General features: G+C 42.1%; 1 protein-coding gene across 1 annotated transcript in view; it reads right to left on the bottom strand.

The window, feature by feature from the left end:
- The window catches only part of PLCE1 (phospholipase C epsilon 1), a 465913-nt gene that overhangs the window by 269357 nt on the left and 180385 nt on the right, over window positions 1-16171 (bottom strand). The window contains 1 exon segment of the mRNA XM_068255587.1: window positions 7265-7526. Coding sequence (XP_068111688.1) covers window positions 7265-7526 — 262 coding nt within the window.

The following is a 16171-nucleotide window of genomic DNA, read 5'->3' as shown; positions in this document are numbered from 1 at the left end:
TGAACAGCAAATGGATCCTGAAGCTGCCACTGACCAGTCAAACAACACTTTCAATCCAGTCATATTTACTGCTCTCTACCCAGTATATTTAGTTCAGTTCTCCTTGGAAGCCCATCTTCCAGACACAGATAAAAAAAATATACCACCTAATAAGTTTAGTAATCGGAGGGCTTGATTGTCCTTTTTTTTTTTTTTGGTGCAGAATGAACCAGGCAAGTGTACCTGAGACAATAAAAATTAAAAATATACATGCCTGGGGCTTCTTCCTGCCCCCTTCAGGCCTTGCTTCATCTCACAACCGACAAGAAAATCAAAATTTTAGTTTGGATTAATTGGACGGATTAATCTCAAACAATCCGATCAGAATTATCGACAGAATTATCAATTTATTGCTAGAAATTGGACCATTAGTGGACACCCTAATGGTGGCCATACATGGTCCAATAAAAACGTTTGATTATCCCGTTTATTCGATCTAAATGATCGAATCGAATGAAAGTTGAAAATATTTTTTTTTCCTGATCAAGAAATTCGAACGATTATCCCGTTTTTTTCGAGAAAAATCTTATCGGACATGCAGGAAAAATCTTTATATTCGATCTAACGGAATAATTGAACTAAATTATCTAATTGAAAAAAAAAATGAAAAATTGTACCATGTATGGCCACTTTAAAGGTGGCCATACATGGTACAATTTTTCAATTAGATAATTTAGTTCGATTATTCCGTTAGATGGAATATAAAGATTTTTCCAGCATGTACGATAATTTTTCCCGAAAAAACGGGATAAACGTTCGAATTTCTTGATCGAAAAAAAAAATATTTTCAACTTTCATTCAATTCGATCATTTAGATCGAATAAATGGGAAAATCGAACGTTTTGTATTGTACCGTGTATGGCCACCATAAAGGATACCAGAGCCGAATAAAGCTATAGAATAAAGCTATAGAATACAGCTGATGCCCACCGCTACACCAGTTTTTCTCTCTGCAACCCCCCCCCCCCCCCCCAAAAAAAAATGTGACCTAAAAGCTTCCCAGAATCCTCTTTTAGGTTGCCAGAGTCATGATTATGTCATGTGCAGTGCGTTCCCAGCGCAGTAAAGCTCGACTCCGGTGATATGACACGGGGGCAGAGAGCATCAGGACAGGTGACAGTATATGCCTGCTTCCCCCTCCGCCTCGTATCTCTAGTTTTATTCGGCTCTGGCATACTTTAACTTGTTGCCGACCACTCCACACAGCGTGAACGCAGCGACAGCCTCAGGACCGCTCAACGCCAATTGCCGTGAAATCCTGGGGCGGAGATTGCAGGGGCACGCGTATCCTCGCTCCATCAGTCTCCCATCGGCAATTATTTATTGAAAAATAAATAAGAAAAAAAATTATTGAAGAAAAAACACTGCCTGCAGCAGCGTTTAGAGCCCACCAACAGAAGGCTCTGTTGATGGGCAGAAAAGAGGGGGGGGGGGGGCATTTGTGAGCTAAGATGTAGTGCTCTGCAGCGAGCTCTTAAAGCTGCAGAGCACCAATTAGTAAAAAATAGCCTGGTCATTAGGGGAGTGGTGGTTAACATATGCAATATCTTACCACAGGAAGTAGGTCCGGCAAATGCTCTACTAGCATTTAAAAAGGACTTACAGTAAATACCTTCTTTAACTTGAAGGGCCTCTACAGCTGTGACTTCTCGGTGAGGGAAGATAATCGCATGATCCAATCAGGGGGAGTTTCTGTCCTGGCTTTTCTTTCCTCTGAATTCAGGTGCAATGAGGCTCAAGAGACTGAACTTGGTAGATACATGTCTATTCAACCTAGATGACTATGTAACCAATTTGACAAGCCAGTAGCATATATTCATTAAATCTACAATGGTACAAGCATTCTTCATCGAGAGGATAAGTCCACCGAATTAACCTATTAGAAACTTCAATAGAGTTATCTCTTGAGATAAGTAAACTGCTTTTGACCTCAGTTGGCAGAACTCGTCGTGCTGTACGTTTTTTGAAATGCTTTGATCTCTCTCTTTAGTAGCAGAAAATATAAAAACTGGAAGCAAAATTCCTCTGTTATTGTCACACTGCCCCCTAGTGACAAGTGACCATTAATACACATCACAGCAATACTAATTAGAAGCAAAGGAAATGTAAGAAATAAGAAAAAAATGTGCCAAAATAAATTGGCCCGGAGCACTTGCAAGCCTCTAAATAAAATGGCTGCTAAAGGGTTGAAAAGTTCAATCTTCAGGTCTCACTGTATTCTAAATGTATAAAATGTATCTACGTCTGCCGCACTATATTTTATTTCTAAGGAAATAACGTATATAGACATTGCTAGCAGAACACCTGCACAATGCTATTGGTTCCTTTAGCTCAGAGAAGAGATCACAAAAAAAAAAAATCTGCCTTAGCCATACACAGGAGGGCAAACACTCCGTTGCATATAAGGAATTATGAAGCAGGAAAGATTCAATCAAATCCCTGCCTAAATGGGATGTCAGGAAATTATTTAGAGTTTTGGAAAAAGCAAAAGAATGACCTTAGTGTAAACAAACACTCCAGTAATGGACAAGGAGCTCTTCTATGCCGCTCTTGCAAATTTAATTTCCTTTCCAGTCATCTTTCCACTGTGATCCAGCAACATTACGATGAGAATAAAACAGAAAATGACTTCACACAGACCTCTAAACATCTGCCAAAGGACTGCAACTCTTACGGAATTAAGCATTTAATAAGAACAGCCCAAAATATAAGCAATTTGGCTCCCAACCAAAACTGAAATATCCACTTTGGGAGTAGATGGCCTTGTGTTTAAAAGTGAATAGCAGCTAACCTCCACCTGTTCTAAAGCAAATCGGAAAAGTAAACGTCTTTGGATCTTTTTTCTGAAAACTGGGAAACATCGCCCTAAAGTGGAACTCTTCATTAAAAAGAAAAAGAAACCCCCCCCAAAAAACCACATGGTTTTGTTATGATCTAGCGCAGGCGACAGAAACCTTTTTGTCTGAGAGAGCCATAATGCCACATATTTTAAAATCTAATTCCGTGAAAGCACACAATATGTTTCAAACTGGGACAGTAGGGCTCACGTCCCTGTTGCCATGGTGATGTGTATACAGTTGTTCCGCCGGGCAGCGGAAGTGTCAGAGACATCTTCAGCTTCTCTTGGGTTTCAGCAACGTAAGCAATTTTCCCAAGAGCCAGACAGGAGAAATATTTGTACAATTAGCTAGGTAACTTGGGTGTTGATTCACTTTGTAGGATGAGATCCCCGCACTTTGGCCCAATAGGCTGCCTGTAAAGTGACTGGCAACCTATTGGGCCAATAAAAGTGTGGGGATCTCGTTCTACAAAGTCACTGGACCTGACAGGGTCCAGAGTGGGACAATTGGAGCAGCCATTCGTTTTGGGGCAGTGCGAGTAAGTTAGTAGTGCTGCTATGCAGGTTTTACTTGCGCTGCCACACTAAGCTGCGCTGCTTGAGCAGTGTAGCTTACTGAATCAACCCCTACTACTGATTTGTCTGTGAGCCAGATGTAGCAATCAAGAGCCACATCTGGCTCCCGAGCCATAGGTTCCCTACCCCTGATCTAGCGACTTGCTTCAAAATACATTCAGTAATTAGAGAATGCTTTTGCCAATTTAATTTTGATCAAGAAAAAAAAGAATAGATCGAAAGCATCCTCGTTTACAATCTAATCAAAGAAGATATTCCCTGTAACTTGTTCTAGATAAAATCTTGCTCATGTCAGTTTTCATTGAGAAGCTCAAATCGGTTGATGCCTTAAACACAAGCTCTATAATTGGATAGCTATTCAAACATCGCAGTTCCCACACAAGCACCCTGTGCGCACTCTACAAAGAATAATTTGCCTCTGGTGATGTCACAGCCATTACAAGCAAGCACAATGGCAGAAGAGCAACCCGCTGTTTTCACTTTTCTTGAAGTCTAGCAACTCTGTTTTGATGTTTGTGTTTAGTATTACTTTTTTTGACTCATAATTTTATTGATCAGAAACATACAAAATACAAACAAGTGAGTACTAAAGAATGCTTCCAACATCACTTGAAAACACAGTAATATTTAAAAGAAAAGCATCTTTTAAGATCTGTATGTATAAGTTCAGGTCTCGTAAAATGTCTCTTCGTTGACCTAAGAACCAGGAATTGAAAAGAGATATCAGAGAAATGAGACAACAGCATTAACTGCTGCCTTCCAAGAGTGAACAGAAGGACCACTATGCTCTTTCTTTTTTTAGTTATACTGTTTTTATTGATTTTAAACAGAGTTTTCACAAAATTTCAGGTAAGTTTCAATATTCAAAATACAGGTAATAGGCAGAGATAGTCTGATATTGAGCAAGTTCTTATGAGATAAAGATCTTAAGGTATTATATGAAGTATTCGAAGTCACTTATTTTTAAGCATACAGAATAACATAAGAATATATTAGATCTAATAGAGTCCAGTTTAGCAGTGCTCAAATCGTAGATAACAAGTGATTAAAGTTTCTTTTGACCTGAGTCATATTAACTATCAACAAAGCCGAACAATCTAACCCATCATACTTGTTATAGAGGTTGAGTTGAAGCATTTAGAGAAATGAAGTTACAGGTTTGCTTCATCAGCATAAATCTAAACCAGTAGAAGTGAAGAACTATATTTACATCAACAACAATATGGATATAGATAAGGTTAGATTATATTGAGAGAAATAGAAAGAAAAGATAGTCGAGAGAAGAAGAAGTAAGATATAGAACAGTATTCTTAGCTTCTATGATATATGATGTGTCAGTGGTTAGCCAATTTTTTGAAAGATGCAGTTAGTTTAGTTGGGTGGGTTTGTAAAGGCCCAATGTTATATTGGGGGGGTAAGAGAGATGTCTATATGGTGTCACAGTACCTTCTCGAGCCTACGTCAATGGTAAAGATTAAGGATCTATAACTCATGGGGGCTGATAGTCAGGTGAGGTGTAGGGCCATGAGTCCCATATTTTATGGAAATTCTTTTCTTGGTCCCTTAGTGAAGCCATAAGTTGTTCCATGGACCTGGTCCAGTTAACTTTAAGGATCACCTCCGAGATATCTGGTGGAGTTAGATTTTTCCATGCTGAGGATATAGTTAGTCTAGTGGCTGTTAAGATGTGCGTAATTAGACGATTTACGTGTCTATTTATATCTGGCATTGGTTTACCTAGTACCATATGTAGAGAGTCAAGAGGAACCGTGACACCAGTGACGGATGTAATGAGTTCTTGGACCTTGTTCCATAGGGGGGAGAGGAGAGGACATAGCCAAAAAATATGTTCCAATGTGCCCTTATCATTACAGCCTCTCCAACATAAATATGTTGTGTCTGGATAGATTTTTGACAGAACTTCTGGTGTAAGGTACCAGCGAAAGATAATTTTGTATATGTTCTCTCTGATTTGTATACATAATGACGAATGCTTAGCGTTTTCCCAAATTTCACACCAGTCATCTATGGATATGGTTTTGGAGAGGGAAGTTGACCATTTAGACATGTATGGGTGACTCGGAACCCAGGAGCCCGATTTGGTGAGAAGAAGTATATAGATTTGTGAGATTAGGCCTTTCTGAGATCCCGCATGTAAACACAATCGCTCAAATGGGGAGATGGAGAGAGTTGTGTTAGGTTTACGTATAATTGAGTGTAAAAAATGGGTGATTTGGTTATATCCCATAATTAGTTGTGGGGTGAAAGGGATTTTTTCTTCCAGTTGTGATCTGGTAAAAATTTTGCCTGTGAGAGGGTGAACCCAGTTGTTCAAATTGAAGTAGCCCAATTTAAATCAAGCGGTCATGAAGGATTCAGAGAGGCCTGGTTTGAAGCCAGGGTTGCCCAATATCGGGAGTAGAGGAGAGGGAGAGGACCTCAACTTGGCCATATCGACTGTGGTACGCCATATCTGCATGGTGAATTTAATTGTTGGGAGTATATGTTGTTGGGATAGCTTTGGTGGTGGTTGGGACCATAGTAAGGATGCTAATGAGACTGGCAAAATACTAGTTGCTTCCAGGAGGCCCCATTTTGTATAGACTCTTAAACTAGACCACTCAGGGAGCTTTCTTAAATGTGTAGCGTAATAATAGTAGCGTATATGTGGAAGCCCGAGACCTCCTTGTTCTCTGGGTGAGAGTAGTACATTTTTATGCACTCTTGGTCTTTTATGGTTCCAGATAAATTTAGAGAATTCAGATTGTAAGGCCTTGAGTTGAGAGGATGGAACTGAGATTGGGAGGGTTTCGAATAGATATAGTACCACTATGCTCTTTCTAATAGCACCAAATATCAGGTAGAGCTTCTGGCTGGTAAACCATCCAGCAGTCCCAAGAACACAACTCTGGGTGAGAAGAATAGATTAGTGGATAGCTCATCACTGTTGGTTTCTAGCCAGAAATTATGCATACATGGGCTTACTCCAAAACATGCATTCTCGCTGGTGAGGTACATTCTATGTAGGAACTTAAATTGGATTGAGCAATCCCTAGCTGAGGCAGCATTTTAAAGTGCTTCCGGAGGTGAAAACTTAAATCTATCTTTACTTACCTGGGCCTTCTTCCAGCCCCTAGAAGTCATTTAGGTCCCTCACCACAGCTCCGGTCCTCCCCAGTGTCCTGCAGACTGCCTGTAAGGATTGCCAACCAGTCGGAGGTTCGGCGTATGGGTAGGGAAGTCACCACGCGTGTGTATATTAAACAAAGTTCCCCTTTCAAGATCAGAAATGCAATACTGATAGTGAATTTACGTAATACTAAATGATCATCAGGATAAAAAAGGACATTAAAAAAACCCAAAGCATAAATACATTTATTGCATCAAGTAGATAACAGGCCAGGCTTCAATCCAAGCAATTAGGGTTTTACTATAGCTTCAGTGTACAAGGCATGACAAAAGATGGGGGTACAAACAGCAGCCTTACAGCCGTTTCGCGGACCTTCCGCTTCCTCAGAGACCCATAATGTACCGGTAAACTACAGGTCTCTGAGGAAGCGGAAGGTCCGCAAAACGGTTGTAAGGCCACTGTGTTTGTACCCCCATCTTTTGTCATGCCTTGTACACTGAAGCTATATTGAAGCCCTAATTGTTTAGATTGAAGACTCGCCTGTTATCTACTTGCTGCACTGATTGGACCTGATAGCGAGGGGGGGATTGCTGCAGTGTGTCTTTTGCTGGCTTGTGTGTCTGGTGCTGAACTCATCTCTACAAGGTTTATAAATACATTTATGTAACACTCACTCTTACCTTTCAGCATTGTTCTGCCAGTGGAGCCACCAGTCAAATTGAGAAGACCACTTCTTGCACCCAACAACGCCGTCGCCTCCAGCAGTGCGCCACTTATGAACTGAGATATGGTGGTTCTAAGCAAAGTTGCATAAAATCCAGTACAGGCATCCTGTTTCACAGACCGATCCGCGACACTGGCAACCAGAGGAATCAAGCGTTTCTCAAGCAGACACACAGAGAGGTGATCATTGTCCTTTTTTCCATAGCTTAGATTGCAGTTCTGGAAAAATAAAACAGATTTTGTTTTTTAATTGATTTCCTATTTAGTACTTGTATCCCTAAAGACAGCAGACATTTATTGCAGTATGAGGATATGGAACCCCAACCTCTTAGTCACGTTTAGCCTAGGCCAGGGATGCCAAACTCCAGTCCGCAGTCCTCACACATTTTTAACACAGCTCAAATGAATTGTTGGGACTGAATCAGGAAAGGTGTGGTTCAACAAGTAGGACACATTACTCCATTTTTTGTAGTCCATCCTAAACAAGGACGTGGATATAGCCTTCAAGGACAGGAGTTCGACGCCTGTGGCCTAGGTTACAATATCCTGCAGCCTCCTCCCTTACCACATTCTGGGAGATCATGTGATGTTCCTGTTTACTTCGCAAAGGGAAAAATAAAATCACAATGATTCACTTTGCAAAAAAGTTTTAACAACAGAAAGTTGCTTTAAAGGATACCCGAAGTGACATGTGACATTTCTCTGCCTGAAAGAGTTAAATATCAGGTATGTAAGTGGCTGACTCAGTCCTGACTCAGACAGGGAGTACAGTGTGACCCTCACTGATAAGAAATTCCCCATTTTTATCTCTTTCTTGCTCTCAGAAGCCATTTTCTTCTAGGAAAGTGTTTTATAGTTGGAATTTCTTATCAGTGAGGGTCACTCTGTAGTCACTTCCTGTCTGAGTCAGGACTGAGTCAGCCACTTACATACCTGATATTTAACTCTTTCAGGCAGAGAAAGAAAAAAAGAAACCGCATAGTTTTTAGTGTGCTTGGCACTGTACATACCCATGTCTATCTCATTATTTCACATGTCACTTCGGGTATCCTTTAAAAGAAAATTCTCTTTCCTCTTGCTCTCCCAGTACCTTACAAACTGTGCCCCATAAAGGATCAGTTGGCGTCGGAAAGCTTGAAGGTCCATTGTGATGTGGATGTTAATATGTGAAGCGACGAGCGTGTGCATTCTCTATATTCTGTGCCCCCCTCCACTGCAGGCTGAGAGCTGCATGACTGCGACGAGAACCGGATCAGGAGTAAGAGACAGCCTCTTTTATGCCAATACGAGCACTGTCCTCTACTTTGTCCCATCATTCACACTGCAGCTTTCTGAGAAAAACCGATCAACAAAGGCTGACCCACATATCTAATAAAATAGTCAGGATTTGCTATTATTCCTTTAATAGCTTAAAAAATGTGAAAATAAGCCATTGTATGCATTAATTTATATACAGTAAAAATCCTTTTTAAAGTGGTGTGAAACTCACAGTTCCGCTTAGCTCTAAAATATTATTTACAGCATAATATCTACTACAAAAAAAAGAAGAAAAAATAGTCAATCTTATTTAAAAAAAAAAACAACAACAAATTAATAAAAAGATAATACTGCCTGCAGCAGCAATCACAGCCCTCCAACAGAAAGCTCTGTGTGCTATCTCATATGGCGCTGGGGTCATAAGCCTGTGGTTCTCAAGTGGATAACGTGCCCCTGAACCAGGGTTAAATCTTTTAAATAAAGCCCATGGCGGGCTACATTACCGTAGCAGAGCACTGGCGCATGGAGGGGGGGGATTCCGGGTGTCTGGAAAACCTCCCCTGCACCAAAGGAATGTGTGTGCAGCGCTGCGGGGGCCTCGCTTGCGGCGGGCGTACGGGCACAGGAAGAGCTGCGGGGAGAGAAGACTTTCCACTTACGGTGCCTTGATCCTGCGCTGCTTCTATGTACTTCCTGTCCCAGCCGGCATCTGTCGCTATGGTAACAGCGCCCCCTGTGTTGACGTAACCGCATGTCATCACAGGGGGAGCTCTTACCGATGTGACGCGCGCCGGGAGAGGCTGAAGATAGAAGCTGCGTGCAGGATGAAGGCAGGTAAGTGGAAACTCCTCTCTCCCCGCTCCCCCGCCTACCTATCTAACCTATACTGGGGCATAGACCTATTTAATCTATACTGGGGCATATATCTTTCTAATCTATAGTGGGGCATATACCTATCTAACCTATACTGGAGGCATATACCTATCTAATCTATACTGGAGGCATATACCTATCTAACCTATACTGGGAGACATATACCTATCTAATCTATACTTGGAGACATATACCTATCTAACCTATACTGGGGGCATATACCTATCTAACCTATACTGGGGGCATATACCTATCTAATCTATACTGGAGGCATATACCTATCTAATCTATACTGGGGCATATACCTATCTAACCTATACTGCAGACATATACCTATCTAACCTATACTGGGGGCAACTATATGGGCTACCTATACTGGGGAGGACCTGTAGCTGGCTACCTATACTGCGGGCACCTATACCTGTCTCCACGTTGGGGCGCATTTTACGCCATCGCCCTGAGTGCAATTTGGCCAAGAAACTGCTAGTATTTGTCTCCACCCACATCATGTTTTGGCAACGCCCACACACCACTTTCAGCAATCCCCCCCTTGAAAATCCTGGATTTGCCCTTGCAGATGAGGCCTGGCACTGCTCAGGGTCCCCGCTGTTCCCGGTTCCTGCTCGTTTTATATTTAACGGAATCCTCTAGTTGAATATGAAAACCAGGAAGCTCCACCTAGCGATGTCGAGTTAGTTGGACCTGTGCAGGGACAAGTTCTTATTCATGCAAGCACAGAGAAAGCGCTCGTTTACAAGCATTATCTGTCACAGCACAGCTTGTAACTTGCACTTGTGCACTTCACAATAGCTCTGTGCTGCTCTGAGCAATGGGGACTGAGAAAGGGGGGGAATCACGATGCCAACGAGCAGAGTAAGGCCACTTCTGTAAATGTAATCTAGCCCTCAATGGGCTTTATTTAAAAGTTTTACCCCGGTTCAGGGGTACTACAAGGTGCCCATTAATGGTACAATATTTTCATCAGCTGCGATCTCTCAACGCAATAGTTACAATCAAACTGTACAGAAAACATTGAAGTGCTTGGTGTAAATCAAAGTAAAACAACTGTTTGGTCAACTGGAATAATATTTTTCATACTGAAAATTTCATAAAGTTGGACTTTATTAATGTCTCTGAAGAGAGAAAATGCCCTAATAAACTTCATGGGAACAGTCGATATTTACCTTTTAACTACTTTCAATTGTAAAAAAGTGCGTTGAAAGATCGCATATGATGAAAAAAATGGCACCGTTAATGGGCACCATTAAAGGACAGCTATCAAAGTTAACTAATTCTAAATAGCACATACAGGTCCTCCTCAAAAAATTAGCATATTGTGATAAAGTTCATTATTTTCTGTAATGTACTGATAAACATTAGACTTTCATATATTTTAGATTCATTACACACAACTGAAGTAGTTCAAGCCTTTTATTGTTTTAATATTGATGATTTTGGCATACAGCTCATGAAAACCCAAAATTCTTATCTCAAAAAATTTGCATATTTCATTCGACCAATAAAAGAAAGTGTTTTTAAAACAAAAAAAGTCAACCTTCAAATAATTCTGTTCAGTTACCGTATATACTCGCATACAAGCCGAATTTTTGACCCCCAAAAAGGGGGTCAAAAGTTGGGGGGTCGGCTTGTATGCGAGTCTTCCCTGGTGGTATAGTGGTTAGTGGTGGGTGTTCCGCGCCCCGCTCCCCCCCCTTCCCGCTCCCCCCGCTGCTATTACCTGCAGGCAGCGGCCGCTTCCTAATCCGCGTTCCCCTTCTGTTTCAGCGTGTATCACAGCAGCGCGCCCGGCGCTGCTGCTGTGACGATGCAGGGGGCAGGAAAGAGCGGTTCCCCTGGTAACGGCGATACAGATCGCCGCTATAGGGTGCCGCGCTCTTTCCTGCACTCTGCATCGTCACAGCAGCAGCGCCGGGCGCGCTGCTGTGATACACGCTGAAACAGAAGGGGAACGCGGATTAGGAAGCGGCCGCTGCCTGCAGGTAATAGCAGCGGGGGGAGCGGGGAGCGGGGGGTGAGGGCGGGAGTACTACCTACCTATGCTGGGCACTATACTGGCTAAACTGGGCACTATACTGGCTAAACTGGGCACTATACTGGTTAACCTGGGCACTATACTGGCTAAACTGGGCACTATACTAGCTAAACTGGGCACTATACTAGCTAAACTGGGCACTTTACTAGCCATACTGGGGCACTACACTGGCTAAACTGGGCACTATACTGGCTAAACTGGGCACTATACTGGCTAAACTGGGCACTATACTAGCTAAACTGGGCACTATACTAGCTAAACTGGGCACTATACTAGCTAAACTGGGCACTATACTAGCTAAACTGGGCACTATACTGGCTAAACTGGGCACTATACTGGCTAAACTGGGCACTTTACTAGCCATACTGGGGCACTATACTAGCTAAACTGGGCACTATACTAGCTAAACTGAGGCACTACCTACCCATACTGGGCACTATACTGGCTATACTGGGCACTTTACTAGCTATACTGGGCACTATACTAGCTATACTGGACACTACCTACCTTTACTGGGCACTATACTAGCTATACTGGGACACACTGGGGGGCTGCACCAATCCAGCATTTCCTACCCCCGGCTTATATGGGGGTCAATCATTGTCCCCAGTTTTTTCAGGGGAAAGTTGGGGGGTCGGCTTATATGCGGGTCGGCTTATATGCGAGTATATACGGTATGCACTCAATACTTGGTCGGAAATACTTTTGCAGAAATGACAGCTTCAATGCGGCGTGGCACGGAGGCAATCAGCCTGTGGCACTGCTCAGGTGTTATGGAGGCCCGGGATGCTTCGATAGCGGCCTTAAGCTCATCCAGAGTGTTGGGTCTTGCGTCTCTCAACTTTCTCTTCACAATATCCCACAGATTCTCTATGGGGTCAGGAGAGTTGGCAGGTCAATTGAGCACAGTAATACCATGGTCAGTAAACCGTTTACCAGTGGTTTTGGCACTGTGAGCAGGTGCCAAGTCGTGCTGAAAAATGAAATCATCTCCATAAAGCTTTTCAGCAGATGGAACTATGAAGTGCTCCAAAATCTTTCAGCTGTTCTCATGAGATCTGTGAGAAAGCAGTGTGTGTGTGTGTGTGGGCAGAAACACTGTATATCATTCCTCTGTGAATAGTGACAGAGAAGTGGCACCTATCTACATGGTACAGCCCCTGCCTTCCCAGTGCAGACTTTGTTAAAAAAAAAAAAAAAAGCTGTTAAAGCATTTTTTTTCACCCAGGCTGTGATGAGAGACTTCTGAAAAGCTTTCTATTGTTGCTGGCTAAAAGCTCTACAGGTATGTGGGGTTTACAGAATGGCAGTTTCTTTGATATTTCCTCTTTAATCAAACTGCCATGTGAGCAGCTGCCAGCTAACCGATGATCATTGTTGCATGTTAAAGAGGAACTCCAGTGAAAATAATGTAATAAAAAAAGTGCTTCATTTTTACAATAATTATGTATAAATGATTTAGTCAGTGTTTGCTCATTGTAAAATCTTTCCTCTCCCCGATTTACATTCTGACATTTATTACATGGTGACATTTTTACTGTGGGCAGGTTATGTAGCTGCTGTTAGCTGTTTTGGCTGTTAGAGACAGCTGTAAACAGCTAATTCCTGTCTGTGAACATTGTTACATTGTGGCAGTTTTGCTCCCAAAGAGCAAAAATATATGTTAAAGTAAGAAAAGTAATATTGAATTGAGGTTAATCTTACTTTGAGTGATTATTCTGCTTGTAAATGTGCTGAAAGGTTATTTTTATTAATTAGGTGATACAGAAGTTATTTATGAGAAGTTTTGTGAATAGAGCCCACTCTGTGTGTAAATATTATATAGTATTTAAGCAACTAATATTTGTTTTCTATCTGAAAATAAATTTACCACATTTTAAATCCTAATGAACTATAAAAACATGCAAATGATCCAGAAGATATGAGAACCTTCTCATCATTCTTACTCTATAATTCCAAAAATTACAGGCAATAAATATAGCTATCAGCAAGATCAGTCTGACAAAATTAGGGAATTATGGTAACGGTTTCTGGACGAGAATGCCAGGATGACCAGCTTGAAAACAGCTGGCCATTTACCATATGCCAATGTGTGCATTATGCATTGTATTACTGAGTTTTGCTGCCTGCCGTATTGACTAAATCGCCTTAACTACATGACATCACCTTTCACTCTGCCAGAAATCCAGCCAACCGACATGTGAGGTATCCAATAAAGGCCACCCCACAGCAGAGTCCGGAGCCGACACAGTGTGCACCATATGTCAGCATGAAGCGCTGAATAGTCACCTCCAAGCAGCAAGCAGGGGCTGCCAAATAGGACTAACTCATCATATCTGTACTTATGAATGAGGGGGGGGGGGGGGGGGGGAGTATGCATTAAAGAGGAACTTTAGCAAAAAGGGAAAAAAAATAAATCAATACATTGCAAAGTGATAAGTTAAAAAAATTAAGGAAGATCAAGAAATGATTAATATTGCCCATGTCATTTGTTCATATTGTTTGATCCACATTCGTCCTACACATAATCATCTTTACTACTGGCAGACATGAAAAAAAACAGACAGCACCAACTGCCATTATCTATAACCACACCCCCTAACATTGCAATAGGCTAAAAGTTTTTTTTTCATATAGATGTACATATTGTGAAGTTTAGAGGGGTCGCAGCCAGCATACAGTACACAGCTTCATAAATAAAAGTCTGTTTATTTACAAAAGTAACAGCTTTGAATCAGCATAAATTGAAAAGTAAATGAATGGCTTACATCAGCATTAGAGTCCGTAGCATTAGTAAAGTCCAACTTATTCAATACACTCCAATTCCTCCATACACAACATCCTCCATCCCACTGCACCTGTGCCTCCTCTAAATGCAAATTAGCAGAACTTTTTCTGCTGCTCCATCAAAAGACAGTTGTGTACCTGGGTGGACTGGGGAGGTCCACCCTTCCTTCCCTCCCAATTCCAGAGTCTGGACATGAAAAAAAGCTACTTAAAGGTAGTAACTGGATTTCTGCCAACAATACCCGGAGTCCTTCCTGGTCACACATGCAGCTCTTAACCACAAAAATGTGGATGGATAGATTTGTCCAAAAATCGCCACACAAAGGCCATCTGGACGAATATATCCGTCCAGCAGTGTTGCTGCCGTTGTGCACGCCTATCCGCGTGCAGGTGGCTCCTTCCCCACCGCTATTACAGGGGATTGATTGCTGAAGAGGAACGAGTGTTCCCCCGAGGCAAACTATTCCCTGTGAATAAATCAAGATGCATCCAATCAGGAGGCATCTTGAGTCATTAACCCAAAATGTGTAAAAAAAAAAAAAAAAAAAAAAAAAAAAAGGTATTGCACTCCCTGGTATCTTCCAGGAGAGTGCTTAGCGCCACCTAGTGGTCAAAAAGTAAAATTAAAGTGAAAATGAAAAAAGAAAAAAAAACTTACACACTAAATAAACACTGATTGACTTCCCACCCTGCCCATTCACTAAAAAAATAAAAACACACATTTAAAAAAAAAGTAAATAAAAAAAAATTACAGTTTAAAAAAAAATAAATACATAAACCATTACCTTAGGGGTTAAGTTTTTTTAATATGAATGTTGTGAAGGTATATTACTATATACCTCATTACCTTTAGCCTATATGGGCTTGTAATGAGTGATAGACGCATAACTGAAAAATTGCACCTTTATTTCTAAATAAAATATTTGCGCCATATGTTGTACTAGGGAAATATTTTGAACGTTGCAATAACCGGGAAAAATGGGCAAATAAAATGTGTGGATTTTATCCACAGCAGAAAGTTTTATTTGAGAACTATAATGGCCGAAAACTGAGAATTAATGATTTTTTTCTCTTATTATTCCTGTTTAAATGCAGTTAGAATAAAATAATTCTTAGTAGGGATGGGACGACGAATCTGGCGAATCCACGAATCCCTCGAATATTAGGTAATATTCGAGATTCGTGGACTCGAATCCCGGCGCCATTTTCCGCTCGCCGAATCCCGACGCTTAACCCGCTCGCAAGTGTCCTCCTCCCGCTCCCCGCAGCCTCCTCTGCTCGCCCCCCGCATAAATAAGAGGAAGAAGCCTCTCACCTCCAGCGTGGAGCCCGGAGCGGCAGACCTCCTACAGACTTCCTTATTCCCCCTAGTGACCGGCTCTTACTACGCGTCATCAGTAAGAGCTGGTCCAGTGGCCACCAGGGGGAACTAGGAAGTGAAGGGAGAAGTCTGCCGCTCTGGGCTCCACGCTGATGCTGGAGGTGAGAGGCTGCTTCTCCTTATTTATGCAGGGGGGTGAGCGGAGGAGGCTGCGGGGGGAGGGAGGAGGATATGCTACCTACACTGCAGCCCCTCATAGCCTGCTACTTATACAGAAGCCCCCCATAGCCTGCTACTTATACCGAAGCCCCCCATAGCCTGCTACTTATACCGAAGCCCCCCATAGCCTGCTACCTATACCAAATCCCCCCCATAGCCTGCTACCTATACCAAATCCCCCCATAGCCTGCTACCTATACCAAATCCCCCCATAGCCAGCTACCTATACCAAATCCCCCCATAGCCTGCTACCTATACCAAATCCCCCCATACTGAAGCCCCCCCATAGCCTGCTACCTATACCAAATCCCCCCATACTGAAGCCCCCCCATAGCCTGCTACCTATATTGAAGC

This window comes from Hyperolius riggenbachi, chromosome 10, assembly GCF_040937935.1.
Source record: "Hyperolius riggenbachi isolate aHypRig1 chromosome 10, aHypRig1.pri, whole genome shotgun sequence".
Taxonomy (NCBI): domain Eukaryota; kingdom Metazoa; phylum Chordata; class Amphibia; order Anura; family Hyperoliidae; genus Hyperolius; species Hyperolius riggenbachi.
Note: the sequence above shows the minus strand (reverse complement) of the source record. Positions and strands in the feature narration are given on the sequence as shown.